General features: G+C 50.3%; 1 protein-coding gene across 1 annotated transcript in view; it reads left to right on the forward strand.

Moving 5' to 3' along the window:
- The window catches only part of PDE2A (phosphodiesterase 2A), a 166,946-nt gene extending 151,581 nt beyond the window's left edge, over positions 1 to 15,365 (forward strand). Inside the window, exons 20-31 of the mRNA XM_036744791.1 lie at positions 118 to 195; positions 2,973 to 3,095; positions 3,604 to 3,674; positions 4,345 to 4,467; positions 5,421 to 5,508; positions 5,849 to 5,896; positions 7,835 to 7,909; positions 8,177 to 8,276; positions 9,059 to 9,171; positions 10,842 to 10,880; positions 11,452 to 11,558; positions 12,975 to 15,365. Coding sequence (XP_036600686.1) covers positions 118 to 195; positions 2,973 to 3,095; positions 3,604 to 3,674; positions 4,345 to 4,467; positions 5,421 to 5,508; positions 5,849 to 5,896; positions 7,835 to 7,909; positions 8,177 to 8,276; positions 9,059 to 9,171; positions 10,842 to 10,880; positions 11,452 to 11,558; positions 12,975 to 13,188 — 1,179 coding nt within the window. The 3' untranslated portion in view covers positions 13,189 to 15,365. The remainder of the gene's footprint in view (positions 1 to 117; positions 196 to 2,972; positions 3,096 to 3,603; positions 3,675 to 4,344; positions 4,468 to 5,420; positions 5,509 to 5,848; positions 5,897 to 7,834; positions 7,910 to 8,176; positions 8,277 to 9,058; positions 9,172 to 10,841; positions 10,881 to 11,451; positions 11,559 to 12,974) is intronic.
- Positions 15,366 to 15,606: the final 241 nt, after the last annotated feature.

Below are 15,606 nucleotides of genomic sequence, written 5' to 3' on the forward strand. Positions count from 1 at the left end.
GACTCCAAACCAGGCTCTCTTTCCATCACGCTAAGCTACCTGTCATGGGGAATGGATGGAGATGGGTGTTGGCTTCTCTTGGAGTCTCCATTGCCGTCTCTCCTTTTCTCTCCTCAGTCTCTCCTATACAAGAAAGTGAATGAAGCCCAGTATCGGAGCCACTTGGCCAACGAGATGATGATGTATCACATGAAGGTAAGATCCTCCCGATCCCTCATCCACTGGTGGTAGATGAGAGACTGAGAGCAGAAGGGAGCAGCTGGCCTCTCTCACCCCATAAGGAGTTAGGGGCTGCATTAGGACGTTGAATGCAGGACAGTCAAGTCAGGGCAGCTTGGTGTCTGGAGAGACCAGTGGAGGACTGAGCAGGGGGCCTCCAGTGTGCTGTATATACAGTGGTGTTGTGTGGATGGGTGGGCACAGGGGCTTAAGTTTCATGTTTGGGGAGCATGAGGCTTATATGGATCAATGATTTATTTAGATTTCATTAGGTATTTATTATTAGGTATTATTATAGCAATCATTTATGTATGTTTTCTAATGATCAGAGCTGTCTGAAAGGGTGAAGGCCTGCTTTGGGAGGGAATGAGCTCTTTAAGCAGAAGCTGTAGGGTCACCTGTTGGGGATGTTGTGGGGAGCATTCCCGTCTGGGTAGGGGTCGGCCTAGATGTCTTCGGAGGTTGCTTCTGGCCCTGGGATTCTGGGCAAAAGAGCTCAGCTAGAGCATCTTAAGGGGAAGAACATGGCTGGTACTTGTGGGCGTGGTGATTTAGCTGCAGTGTTTGGCTTTACTGATTTATTTTTACATTCCCATTCCCTCCCAGCCTCCCTTTACTCCCTCCCTGCCTTCAAAGACCCCTCCATTGTAATGAATAAGTAGAGTTAAGCAAAATAAACCCAACGCTTTGACCCTTGTCCCACATCTGTCCTGATGTAAGGAGGGAAGGAGTCTTAAACACAACAGCACCTGTGGGTGCTTGTCTACATCTCTAAAAGAGAGCAGAGGATGGAAAGTGAAGGATCCTGCCCTGTGCCTCGGGCCGTGCTGCCCAGGGTACCAACTCTTCCTCCCTGAGCCAGTTTAGGGAACCTTTCCTTTGACCTTGGGTCTTTCACCTTTCATCTTCTTAATCAAATTCCCTGAGCCCTGAACACTAATCCAAGACCCCGAGACCCCAGAACTTCCAGGCTCTGAGCCTTTCTGTCCCCCTGGGCTCAGAGACCTAGGTGGCATAGTAGATAGAAGTGCTGGACCAGAGTCGGGAAGATGCAAGCTCCAATCCTGTCTCAGAAAACTGCTGGTTGTGTGACCTTGGGCAAGTCACTTAACTTTTATGAGCCTTCGTGTCCTCATCTGTAAAATGAGGAGTTTGAACTAGATGTCCTGTAACTCTGAACTGCTGAGCCTATGACCTGCCGTTCCTGATTCCTAAGCACCTGGACACCCTAATCTGGCATCTGCTCCCCCATTTCTTTCCTTCCCCTGGCTGTGGAACATTTTTTGAATACTTACTATGTGCAGAGCCCTGGGCATGCAGATAGAAAAACAGGACAGGCGCTGCCCTCGAGGAGCTCACCTTCTGATGGGAGGGACAATAAACACAGAAGGTTTCAGCTACAGGTCGGAAAGAAAGGTCCTGCGGTCCTTGGGGTGCAGCGGCAAAGTAGCTGATAATGCCTCCTCTTTAAAGTCCCGTTCACCCATAAAATCATATGATTTTATGATGATAGGCTTTCTCAGTAGTTCAGCGCAGGCACAATTCCTCAGGCATGGCTTCTTCCATCTTGATCCTTTCCAAGCCAGGAAAGACTGGTCCCTAGCACTCATTTCCAAGTAGGATGAATGACCTTTTTAGCCCCATACCAGCCCCTTGAATTTGAGACTGACCAACTTGCGTGGGCAGGATTAGTCTCTTTGTTCTATTCTACCATCTTTGGCTCACTCACACAGTCGGCAAACACTTATCAAGCACTTACTATGTGCTAGGCACTTTGCTCGGTGCTAGGCATACCAAGACAGAGGTTACGTTCGTTTGGGGAAGACGACACGTTCACATACATGCATCCAAAATAAATACGAGATAATTTGTGGGAGTTTTTTGGTGGGGGAGACACTGGTAGCTGGGGAGACCAGGAAAGGCTTCATGTAGGAGGTGTCATGAGCTGGAGGAGGAAATGGCAAACCACTCCAATATCTTTGCTAAGAAAACCCCAAAGTGGGGTTAAGAAGAGTCAGACCCAACTCAGCAGCAACAGCAGTAGTGCCACCACCAACAGCAGCAGGAGATGTCATTGGAGCTGAGCTTTGAAGGTAGTTAGGGATTCTAGGAGGAGTTTGGCCAATCAGGAAGTCTGCTACACCCTCACTTCCACATAACCACTGAGCAAACTTATTATCTTTACTTTATGGGATTTATAACCAGAAGGGACTTTAAACCTGTCCAGCTCCAACCCTTTACGGATGAACGGACTAAAGGGCGATGATTGGGGTGGGAGGGAGAGAGATTGCCCAAGAGACATATAGGCAGTAACATTTCTGAAGCCAAATGCAATACTCATTCCACTATTCCATGCCACAAGGATTATTGAACCCCTTTTATAGGTAGGAAACCGAGGCACAGAGAGGTTAAAAAAAAGATATTGATGTTTTTGGTTTTTGTAACATCTATGTTTGAAAAACTTTAATTAGGTTTATTTAACTAGTTCACTCAGTTGGATTCATTAACTAGTGAACCTAGTAAGAGAACCTAATTAGATAAAATTTTTAAATGTAGGTGATTTAACTGTTAGGGCTGAGTTTCAAACCCAGGTCTCTCCCCAAAGAACATCACTGTTCCCCTCCATGTAGTTGGCTGAGGTGTATTTAGGGAGGGAGGAGGATGTTTATACACTTTGGTGCCCGCCCCAGTTGGGTGGTGGTGTGATGGACGAGGAAAGGGGTCCTGGGTGCCCTAAGCTCTGTCTCTCCTAGGTCTCTGATGACGAGTACGACAAACTCCTCGGAGATGGGATTCAGCCAGTCTCAGCTATTGACTCCAACTTTGCCAGTTTCACCTACACCCCTCGCTCTCTCCCTGAGGATGACACCTCCATGGTGAGCTCACCCCTCCTTCAGGCCCAGTTGATGGGTGGTCCCAACCTGCCACAGGAGATGTGTAACAAGAGGGACTCGGTTTAGAAATGAAGAACTTCCCAGAGAAGGGATGTAAGAAATGGGCCATAGAAGGTCTGTCCTGCGACATTGGGAGTAGCCTTGCTCCACACTCCAGAGAGGAAAAACTAGGACTAACCGATGGGAAAATGATAAAAATAGGTAGGCACATTTCATCACCATGGAAGGAAGAATTTCTTAACAATTAGAGCTGTTTCCCAATGGGCTTGACTGCCTTGGGAGATATTCTGTTGTTAGGAGCTCTGAGCAGAGTCTGGATAGCTACTGGTTGGGGAGATTGTAGAGGGATTCCTGCACTGGGAAGTGGGGAGAAGGAAGTGAAACTAAATGTGGTCTGTGAGGTCTTTTCCAGTTCTGTGGGGTCTGGGGAAAGGGTAGTAGGAAAGGGGGTGATGCTGCCAGCCTGCTGCCCTACCTCCTCGCTCTCCAGGCCATCCTGAGTATGCTGCAGGACATGAACTTTATCAACAACTACAAGATTGACCGACAGACATTGGTCCGGTGTGTGTTCTGGCCCTGATTCCGGGTCTGGTGGGGGGAGATTTAGTTCTTATCCTTAGGTAGCCTCTGTTTGGAGGAGGAGAGACTTCCTGCCCTTTGGAGCTCCTAGTGTGTATGTCCCCTGTCCTTGGGAGCTCCTAATGTGAGGGGGTGCAGCCCCTGCCTTTAGGAGTCCCTAGTGTAGGGGTATGTGTCTCCTGCCCTTGGGAGCCCCTAGTGTGAAGGGGTGTGGCCCCTGTCCTTAGGAGCCCCGAGTGTGAGGGAGTGCAGCCCCCACCTTTGGGAGCCTCTAGTGTGAGAGAGTGTGGCTCCTGCCCTTGGGAGCCCCTAGTGTGAGGGGGTGTATCCCTTGCCCTTGGGGACCTCTAGTGTGAGGGGGTGCAGCTCCCACCTTTGGGAGCCCCTAGTGTGTGGGGGTGCAGCCCTGCCTTGGGGAGCCCTTAGTGTGAGGGGGTGCAGTCCCTGCCTTTGGGAGCCCCTAGTGTGTGGGGGTGCAGCCCTGCCTTGGGGAGCCCCTAGTATGAGGGGGGAGCAGAGAGATATACCCGCTGCCCTCAGGAAGTCCACAGAGTGAGGGCAGGATGGGAACAGGGCAGGGACAACCTAGGACACTTTCCCCGAGGTGGGTGAAGAGTGCTGAGTCCCCTCCTGATGCCTAGTTCCTATATAGGTTCTGCCTGATGGTGAAGAAGGGCTACCGAGACCCTCCCTATCATAACTGGATGCACGCCTTCTCTGTCTCCCACTTTTGCTACCTGCTCTATAAGAACCTGGAGCTGTCCAAATATCTGGAGTGAGTGGTCTCAGCCCCCAGGTCCTCTTCCAAGGACCCCCAGCTGCACTGAGGGAATGAGGGAACTAAGCCCCAGAGACTCAGGGTCATAGAGAGAGTGAGGGGCAGAGCCTGGGCCGGAGCCCTGACCCTCTGACTCAGAGTGTTTGAGCCAGAGACAGGTTGAGTTGAGTTAGAGATGATCTGGTTCCTTTCTCCCATTTTACAGATTAGGAAACTGAGGCCTGCACTTGCAAAAAGGCAGGCAGAGTTAGGGGCAGGGTACAATGAGCTGGCTCCTCCCCTCCTACTCAATTGTTCATTTTTCACCGTGAGCATTTCTACCTTGGAAATCAATAAAGCCACAAATCGGCGCTCCATTTGGCATGTTGTTGATTGTCTAGCCCAGAGGTGTCCAGGCTAGAACCAGATTAAAGTGTCATTGGGAAATATTTAACAAAATAAATAAAAATACAATAAAATATAGATAATATTACATTGTAAAACTAAGCCAGTCTGGGCCTGCAGGGTCCTTATGTAGGGGCTAGCAGCCTCTATTTCCATTTGAATTTGACATCACTGGTCTAGACTTAAGAAAGCTTCAATCCAGACCCTGGTCAAGACTGGTTTACAACCTAATGGGAAAGTCCAGTGCACAAATAACTATGATAGAAGGGGAATGAGATACCTGCACTGGGGAGGGCCTGGCTATGTGCTGTGACAGGTTTGAGGTGAGAAAACGCTCTTAGCTGGAGGGATCAGGGTAGGCTTCCTGGAGGAGGCAGGGCCCGGAGCAGTTGGGCCTTAAAGGACTAAGGAAGGGGCTTTGCCAGGGCTCTGGCACTGACTCAGGCTGCCCTTGCAGTTCTGAGACGTCTCTTCCCTCAGTCTAACTGTCCTCTTTCCTTAGAGAGGGGGAGGGGCCGAGGGGAGGCTGGATTGGCTCCCTCTGAGGGTCTTATCTCCTCCCTCAGTGACATCGAGATCTTTGCCTTGTTTGTCTCCTGCATGTGCCATGACCTGGACCACAGAGGCACCAACAACTCCTTCCAGGTGGCTTCGGTGAGCCTCTGGCCCACTGGGGCTTCCACCTCTCTAGCCCTTCCCATGAGGAGTGGAGGGGGTGCTTTAGCTTTCTCTAACCAGTCGTAGGATGGAAGCCCAGATGCTTGATCAGAACGGGCTTCCCGGAGGAGGGGGTGATGGGTATGGGAGAAGGGTAGGGGGAAGAAGGACCAGCCCAGCTCAGGGACTCAGAGAGGGTGAAGTAGGAGGCATGGGAGGATCATTTCTGGGGTCGGGTGGGTAACTGGGGAAAAGGCTTGCCCTGGGAGATATGGGGAAGAAATCTGGATGCTCCAGGGGTGGAGCTAACAGCCAGATCCCCTGGGGACTCTTTCAGAAATCCGTGCTGGCTGCATTGTACAGCTCTGAAGGCTCTGTCATGGAGGTAATAATTATAAAAATGACTCATTTACCAGTTGCTTTCCTCCCAACAGCTCTGTGAGGTAGGTAATGCAAGTATTATTATCCCCACATTAGAAATGAGGAAACAAACCCAGAGAATGAAAGCAACTTACCCAGAGTCTCACAGATAGGCAGTAGGAGGAGCAGGACTTGAACCCAGACCTTCTGCTTCCAAGACCAAGCTCTTTCTCTTCCCCCATGCTGCTTGTTTCCTGCCTGTCCCCACAGACTACTCTGAGCTGGCATAAAACTCCTAGGGAGCTCAGGGCCAGTCTGGCCTTTCCTCTTTCTCTCTATTCTTCCCCAAATCTCTTCTTCCCAGCTTGCTCAAGAGACCCATAGGTTGGTTCCCCCATCTTTGCCTTCTCCTCCCTCACACCTCTACCCCCAACCAACTCAGCCCCCGTAGAGAGAGTCTACAGAATAAGTCTTATTCGTATCTCACTGGGAATAGACTTTGAGAACATTATAAGATAATTTTAGAACTAGAAAGGACCTTAGAGTCCAATCCCCTTTTCTTTTAAAAAGTGTTTTATTGGAGCAGCTAGGTGGCATGGTAGATAGAGCATTGGCCCTAAAATCAGGAAGACCCACGTTCAAAACTGGCCTCAGACACTTACTAGCTGTGTGACCCTGGGCAAGTCACTTAACCCCTATTGCCTCCTACAATGAAACAAAAATGTTTTATTAATATTTGTCTTTTTAAAAAAACTGTTTCTTCCCTTCTCACCCTTCTCCCTTCTCCTTCCCTTCTCTTTCCCACCTTCTTTCTCCAGTAGAGAAACAGATTTGGGACTCAGAGGGGAGCAATGACCTGCCCAAGGCCACCTAGAAGGTGTCAGTGTCAGGACTTGAATACATTACTTTTTCCTGTATTCTAGGTGACTGTGCCAGAGTTGGTTTCAGGCCAAAAGGGACTGGAAAGACTTTATGGAGTATAGGCGATACCCTCTGACACCCAGAGGTCAATTCCACCTCTGAACAGTGGGGAGGAAGTTGGAATAGGTGGAAGGTTGTATGATGTGGTGGAAAGAACATTGTATTCCACGTCAGGCAGCTTGCAGGGGGTGGGGAGCTGGGTCAAGATACTGTTTTCAAACTGTGCAACCCTTAACCTCTCTGTGCCTCGGTTTCTCCATGGGTAAGATGAAGGGGTTGCAATAGGCTGCCTTGGGAGGGAGTGGATTCTCAAACACTAAAGGGCTTGAAGAAGAGATTGGATGACCCCTTGTGATTAATGCTAGGCTCATAGGGTTAGAGCTGGAAGGGGCCTCAGAGGTCCAGAGTCCAGCCCTCTTATCCTCCAGGCAAGGAAATTGAAGCTGAGGTGGGTGAGGTGATTTGCCAAGGTCCCGAAGATAGTGAATGTCAGAGGCAGATTTCAGAAGGGAGATCTCCACTCACACTCCAGGGTGTGGAGGAAATTGTTAACAAATGTTTCTGTAGCTCAGGGATTCTGAGAAATTCAGGCATCACTGAAGGGGGTGGAAGAGGTATGTTTATTTCTGGGGGTGAAGCTCTTCCTTGAATCACAAATGGAGACAGCTTCTAATTATCCAATCATACAAATTTGAAGTGGGAGGGTCAGGACTTGAACTCAGATTTTCTACCCCTAAGGTTAGAGCTCCTTCTCCTCCCATATACTCCCATTTCTTCCCTTTCCTTACCCACAATTCCCCTGGGCTAACATCACACTCACAGAAGCCTGGGGGTCAGTCTGATTTTTTCTTTTTCTTCTCCATCATTTCCCAAACCTCATCTTCCCAGTTGACTCAGCAATCAGACCAACCCATGTTTCCTTGGCTGGTCTGGGTCTCAGCATCCCCTCTTGGGAAGGGGAAGAGAGTGGGGACAATGGGGCAAAAGCATCCGGATGGGTACTTGCACAGGGCCCCATCTCTACCTCTTCTTTTCCCCACAGAGACACCACTTTGCTCAGGCGATTGCCATCCTCAACACCCAGGGTTGCAACATCTTTGATCACTTCTCCCGGAAGGTGACAGATATTCAGTCCTGGGCTGTGTGTGTGTGTGTGTGTGTGTGTGTGTGTGTGTGTGTGTGTGTGAGAGAGAGAGAGAGAGAGAGAGAGAGAGATCCTATGTCTTAGGGTCTGGGGGAGGAGGATGGGGACAAACCAGAGTGGGGAGGGGGAGGTGAGTAAGGCAGCATCAGGGTTTGGGGCATAGGAATCTGAAGGGTGGGAGATCTGGGGGCCCCGAGAGAGCTAGGCTGTGACCTAGTGCCCATCTCCTGGTCACCACAGGACTACCAGCGGATGCTGGATCTGATGAGAGACATTATCTTGGCTACTGACCTAGCCCACCACCTGCGCATCTTCAAAGACCTTCAGAAGATGGCTGAAGGTACGCCTGTCAGTGACCCCGATGCTAGAGTGCTTCCCACCTTTCCTTTGTACTTCTTAGAGGCCCTGTGGATGTTAGAAGTGGAGGGTATAGATGGGGTGGAGGAGAAACTGATGACTTGGAAGCAACCATCCATTTGGCCTTGGGAGAGCAGATGAGAGGAAGAACCCTTTGTGACAGATGTGCTTTTGGGCCTCAGGCCCCCTGATCCACATCACCATGCTGGGACACCAATTTTTAGTGCTTATCCAAGGGAGCTCTCACTTTTCACTACTTTCCAAAGACCCCTGATCTCCGAATGCTGACTCCAGGCTCCCCCTGCTCCTCAGGACTGGCCCTGAGCCTGCTTGGCTCCTAGGTTTACCTCACTCGGGCCCTAATCTCTATCGCCTCTCCCCTGATACAGTCACCTCACTGGACATCCTTAGCATGCCATCATATGCTCCCCTCTCCCTCTTCTCTCTTGCCTCTGCACACTCCAGACTTGAGTGTTTTCTTGGCTTGACTTACAAGGGAAAAAAGAACAGAGGGATAGAAAGATTTAGGAATGATGCGCCCGAATGAGGCTGGGATGGGGATGTATGTGTAAGGGCGCAGTATTAGTATGTGACCACCAGGTGTCAGCATCACTCCCATGTCTACAGAAGGGATTCCTTATAAGAAATAAGACTGTTCCTTGAATGCAAAGGTTTTTTCATTTTACTTTAATTTTGGGGCGGAGAGAGTCTCATGCCTCCCCCTCTGTACGCATCCCAACACTGTCTTCCATTTTCTACCTGCAGTGGGTTATGACCCAAAGAATAAACACCACCACAGCCTCCTGCTCTGCCTGCTCATGACCTCCTGTGACCTCTCAGACCAGACCAAGGGCTGGAAGACCACTCGGAAGATTGCGGTGAGTGCCCCCTCTCCCGCTTTCCTTGCAGGCAGCACTTGTTTGCATCCGAAGCTCAATACCCAGGCCCTGAGGAGTGATCTCAGGCAGAAGGCTCAGCTCTCAGTTCTGGGCTTGGCCACTCTGAGATGAGGGGCGTGGATCTTCAGGGAGGACGGAACATCTGGGTTGGGCCGTGAAGGATGGTGGATTTCTGCAAGTGAAGCTGGGATTGGGGTAGGGATCACATTGTCATGGCAGCCATCATATGAGGAGGCCCATCAGCAGTGAACATGGGAGAAGATCACTTCTGTTACAAAACACAAAAGACCCGCTAACTGCCTCCTATGGACAGGGCCACAGGGTGTTCTGTGATATGGGGAAGACAGACTGGTAAGAGATGATGCCCCAACCTTGGAGAGTGCCCAGCCTTGACAGAGAATCAGACAGAGACATGGAGAGCAATAATACCAGATGGGGTTCAGGGAGGGTGAGATCCCATATATGGCTAGAGGACATCAGAGAAGACTTCATTCATTCATTAGGGAGGAAGGGACACCCGGGCTATGCCTTGAAGTATTGCTATATTGATAGGAGAGACACTGCCCAGAAAAGAGGGAGGAAGGCATGCTTGGGAGGAGTGAATTGTGGTGGGGTGGAAAATGGGGATGAGGAAATCCAAGAGCAGAATATCAGAACTTAAAGGGATTTTAGGCATTGGATTTGGGCAGACCTGGGTTCATATCCCAGTTCTGCTATTTTCTAGTTATGTCAGATAGTCAATAAACATTTATTAAGTGACTCAGTTTCCTTATGTGTAAAATGAGCTTGAGAAGGAAATGGCAAACCACTCCAGTATCTTTGCCAAGAAAACCCCAAATGGGGTCATGAAGAGTCGGACTCAACTGAAAAAAGACTGAATATATGTAAGTAAATATATATACACATATGTATATATACACATACATGTATATGTTACACCCACACACATATGATAAAGTGGAGATCATCAACAGAGGGAAGACAGTCAAGTCAAGGGGGATCAGGAAAAGTTTCCTATAGAAGGTGAAATTTTAGCTGGGACTTGAAGAAGCTGTGTGATTTTTAGGAGAGTCATTTCCCCTTTATTGTTAGCATATTTTGCCTCTTCAGAATGAAGGGTTGGACTAGACGATCTCTGAGGTCCTTTACCATGTTTCAATCCGTATATTCGGCCCGTCTCCTGCTTCTCTTTTAGAAGGTGAGAAGTGATCTTCTCCCATGTTCACTGCTGATGGGTCTCCTTATATGTTGGTTGACATGACGATGTGACCCCTGCCCCACGGCATGCTTCGTCAAGGTCCGTGAATCCTAGTTGGTTATTGTGTTCATTGGAGTACTCTAACATCCTTTCCAGGCCAAAATCTTATGATCATGGAAGTCAATTCTCTAATTTTACTGAGGAGGAAACAGGCACAAAAAAACAGATCAGAATTTAAGGGGCCAGAACTTGTCTCCCCCTGATTCCCAGGGGCTCAGAGGGTTTTTCCCTTCCCATCAGTCCCCCTCATTCTGAAGGGGTCACACATTGGCATTGTCAGGAAGGACCCTGATATCAGACTCAGGGCCCCAGTGTGGTCCCTGAATCAGTTTCTTGGGGAGCAGGGAGTCAAGGACATTTGGGAACTCACGGGTCTGCATTATGCTTTCAGGAGCTGATCTACAAAGAGTTCTTCTCACAGGGAGACCTGGTATGTGTGTCCTCCCACCTTACCCGAGGGCCAAGTGGCTGGCAGGAGCTGGGAGTCTTTACAATTCCCAACCTATCCCCACCATAGTTAGGACCAGAGTTCTAGGAGTTTGGGGAGTGCTTGGGGAGGAGGGACGTTGGTCAGAGTAGGCTCAGTGCTTCCCCTACTCAGGGAGAATTCTGTGTGTTTGGTGGAAGGTGGCTAAGGACCAGGAAGGGAGAAATAGGAAAGAAGTATCCTGTCCTCAGGGGGCTCCCATTCTTAAGGTGGGAAAGGGCTCCTGCTCCCAGGGAGCCTATGGTTTGAGAGGGGGAAACATGGCTAGCATCTTTAAGGAATTCCTAGTCTGAGGGGAAGTCAGGATGTCTGCCATAGGGAATCTCCAGCATCCCTAGAAAGAGAGAGGGGCTCATCCCAGGTTTCAGTGAGAGAGCAGCCTGGCCTGGCCTGACCTGTGGGAAGTTTCTAGTCTTCCCAAACTGAAGTTCGATTGGGGTTGCCATTCTAAGATATGGGGGTGGGGCAGGAGTAATGGCCTGGCATAGAGCTGGTGCGGTTGTGTCTCTCCCAGGAGAAGGCCATGGGTAACCGGCCCATGGAGATGATGGACCGAGAGAAGGCTTACATCCCTGAGCTCCAGATCAGCTTCATGGAACACATCGCCATGCCAATCTACAAGTGAGTGTGCAAGGCAGCCTTGCCTTCCTGTACCCAGGGCTAGTGAGAGGGTTGGGAGGCAGCAATTCAGTTGGATTTGGATTCAATTAGGCAAACCTCCATCATGTGTCTAGTGTGTCTAGGGCTACAGTGATGGGGGGGGGAGGGAGAGAGGGAGAGAGGGGAAGAGAGAGACAGAGACAGACAGAGGCAGAGAGACAAAGACAGAGAGAGAGAGAGAAACAGAGACACAGAGACACAGAGAAAGAGAAAGGCAGACAGACAGAGAAAGACAGAGACAGAGAAACACAGACAGAGAGAGAGACAGAGACAGAGAGAAAGTTAGGGAGCTACAGTTCCCTACACAGCTCCATACAGTTAGGGAGCTTAGTCTGGTATGGGAAGGTCAGGGAAAGGGAGATAAGATATGTATACATAATTTTAATACCAGGCAGGAAGGGATGAAAGAGCCGAAGGATGCAGATGCATGGCTGTGGGGTCAAAGAGGAGGAAGGATCACTTCTGTCTAGGGATAGTGGTGATCAGGGAAGCTTTTGCAGATCACACTGGTCACCCTTAGCCTGAATCTTGAAGATAGGTGAGATTTCAGCAAGTGGTGATGGGGAAGGGAGGATATTCTAGGCATGGACAAAGGTGTGGAGGCTGGAAAGTTTGAGATATGTTTAGGAAAGGGTAAATCCTCCAGTTCTCCTTGAACAGATGGACTATATGGTGTGGAGATGGGTTGGGAGGAGGAGATGAAGTTGGGACTAGCCTTGAGGGCCATGACTGAAAAGTCTGGTAGGGAGTATGGAACAGTGGGAAGAGGACAGGATTTGGAGTCAGAAGAGCTGAATTCAAGTCTTGCCTCTCCTGTTTACTACCAGTGTGACTTTGGGCAGGTCACTGAACTTCTCTAGGCCTGATTCTTCATATGTAAAATGAGAGGGGATTGGATGAGATGCACTCTGAGCTCTCTCCCAGTTCTAGGTATAGGGTTTTAAGGATGCTCTCTCCCATGGGCTGTGGAGAGCCATAGCAAGTTCCTGAGGAGGGGAAGGGCTGGTGTGTAGTGCATGAGTCAGCTGTGCAATAGAATGGAGGAGGACGAGCCACGAGGAGGCTGCTGCATTTATCTAGGTGGGGGAGCTGGCTTAGCTTAGCCTATGGGACTAGAGAAGGGGGGATGGGTGTGGAGATGTTGGGAAAGAAGGGCCAGAAGCTGGAGGCTGATCAGATGCAGAGATGAGGTGAGGTGATGGAGAACGGCCCGTTAGGAGGGAGCAGGTTTGGGGTGGGGGTGTGGGGTTGTAGCCTGTCCCCCACTCTGCAGCTGTGTTCCCTTGATGTGGGTGTGGGCTTGGGGCCTGGGTCTTGGTGCATCTGCTCTCTGGGGGTCCCGGCTCAGCCTCATCCTCCCTGTCCCCCACCACACAGGCTGCTGCAGGAGTTGTTTCCCAGAGCTGCAGAACTGTATGAGCGTGTCGCCACCAACCGGGAGCAGTGGACCAAGGTGTCCCATAAGTTTACCATTCGAGGCCTGCCCAGCAACAACTCTCTGGACTTCCTGGATGAGGAATATGACATTCAGGATCCGGGTGATGATGGCGACAAGGTCAATGGGTGCTGCAAGCTGGATGAGGAAGAGTGAGGGAGACTCTCCCCTTCCCTAAAGGGGCAGGGAAGGCAGGAGCAAGAGAAAGGACATTCCCGCCTCCCCTCCCCCTCACCCCTCCAGCCCCAACCCAGAGCCCCTTTTTAAAATTCGTCCTTTGCTTCTGGCTTGGACGATCATGTTTATTTAAAATATTCTAGATGCCGCCCCCTCTGCCCCCACCCCCAGCCAGGAACTGAGGGGGCCTTGGGGATGACGTGGCATCAGCCCTGGGTGTCCCTCTCTCTAGGGGAGTCTTGGGTCCCATCTGCCTCTCTGGCTGCGTCTTTCTCCAGACTCACTCACAATTCACTTCCTCCCTTGGGGCAGCCTGGGGGATTTCTCCAAATGTTACCTGATTCGTTCTCGTGGCTTAGGGCTCCTCCTGGATCTCTGGGGATTTGAGAGGGAGACCTGTGGTCATTATGGATCTGACCTTGCAAGGGTTGAGTGAGCCATGGTGGAGGGGTGAGGAGCGGGGAGAAGAAGAGGAAAGAATCAAGTCTATTATTGACTTGGGAGGTGAGAGGTAAAAATCAGGACAGAGGTGATACTCCAGTCCAACTTCCTTATTTTATAGAGGAGGAGATGGAGGTTCAGAGTGGGGAAGTGGGAAACTTGGCCAAAGTCACAAAGGTGGTTAAGTGGCAGAATTGGGATTCGGACCCAGGTCTGCTGATTGCCAGGTTCAGGTTCTTTTCCCCTGTGCCATGCTTTGCCCCATATAAGGGTTACAGAGCACCACTGCCCTATGAGGCAGGTAGTGCAAGTACAGTTATCTCCTTTTTATAGACCCATCAAGGTTAAGTGACTTGCTCAGGGCCCCTAAGCAGGATCTAAACCCAGATCTCTCCTGACTCTGAGTCAATTGCTCTCTCCAGGGCACTGCACTCCCTCTTGTGAAGACAGGGTATGGGGTCCCAGACTGCCTCCTCCACCCATCTTGAGCCATGTCTCTCTTGATAGCCGTGATGCTGCTCTAATGAGGCAGCTCTTTGAACTTGCTGCCTACCCCAAAGTTCAGGAGAGAGGCCCAGCCACCCCCAAGAAGGAGGCCAGTACCTCCTCCCACCATCCAGGCTCAGGCTGTGAGAGCAGAGCAGGCCCATCCCCACCTTGCCCAGGGAAACAAGGGAGGCAGTTTATCATGGCTAGGAGTGGAGTGGAGGACTGAGTGTCCTCTCTCCTCCCCCTTCAAAGGTCTTTCGACTGGGCAGCCGCTAGAGAGACAATGTGATTTCTAGTAATGAAAAGGACAGTGGATGAGAAGTGAAGTGACCTAGGTTCTGGTCTGGGATGGATTCTGTCACTGACTGCCTGGGCAACCTTGCCCTCTCTGGGTTTCATAGGATCATGGGATCATAGATTTAGAGGTGGATGTTTCCTTATCTATAAAATGGGATAGTGGTGGGTGGGAAGAGGGTTGGATTTGATGGTGTCTAAGGTTATAGCCATATTTCTGTGGCATTGTGGAGACCTAGGAGCAAGGCCTCATCACCCTTTGACAACTTTCCCAGAGATAGCCACTAGTCCTAGTGGATCCCAGGGACCAGGGCACATCCCCATCACACCAAGACTTCTTAGACTTCTAAGTACAGGCCCTGGCCACTGAGCAGGAGCCCTGGACCCTCTGTCCCTTTTCCACTTTCATCCCCCAGACAAATCATTAGCTTCTCAGGCCTGGGATCTCCATCCCTTTCTTGCAGCCATCCAGAGAGAGGGACCCAGTCCTTGAGCCCCTCTGGGCCTTGCTGCATATCTGTGGCTTCAGCCACAGCTGGGACTGGACTCTTCTCTATCCTGAAGGCCATATACACCTCCCCCCCCACCTTCCCCTCTCTCCCTCTGGCCACTGCCCAAGGTCCTGGGGAGACGCCATAGGAAACAAGGATTTGGCACTCCCATCCCTACCCCGTTCCTCTCTTTTTCTGTCTTGTCTCTGTCAGTGTCTCTGAGTGGGTGTTGTTTGGGCTGGGGCAGAGCTGGGCAGGGAGGGTGCAGGGTGGGGGGTGGGGTGGGGAGAGAATGGGTTCATTTGCCTTATCTATTCTGAGTTGCCTTTAGAGAGACTCGTTTTTTGTATCTGACTATGTAGGGCTCTGTGCAGATGTTGTAAATGGTCCTGTTGGCTGATTGCTTTGTACATGAGAATAAATCTATTTCTTTCTATCAAATTCCTGGAAAGGACCTCTTTTAAGGGCTGGGCAGGGTATTGAGACTTGGGGAGGTGGCCTGGGGCTGGGGAAGGAAGCAAATGGGATTTTTTCATCCATTACGGTGCTAAACCAAACAAGCCTAATTCTTCCCAATAACAAATAATGAATGCTTGGATGTACCTTTAATCCCCTGCATCCCAATATGTGCTCCAGGATAAATAACCCCAGATCCTTTAAATAGTCCTCATCTGCTGGGATC

The sequence above is a fragment of the Trichosurus vulpecula genome, chromosome 2 (assembly GCF_011100635.1).
Source record: "Trichosurus vulpecula isolate mTriVul1 chromosome 2, mTriVul1.pri, whole genome shotgun sequence".
NCBI lineage: Eukaryota > Metazoa > Chordata > Mammalia > Diprotodontia > Phalangeridae > Trichosurus > Trichosurus vulpecula.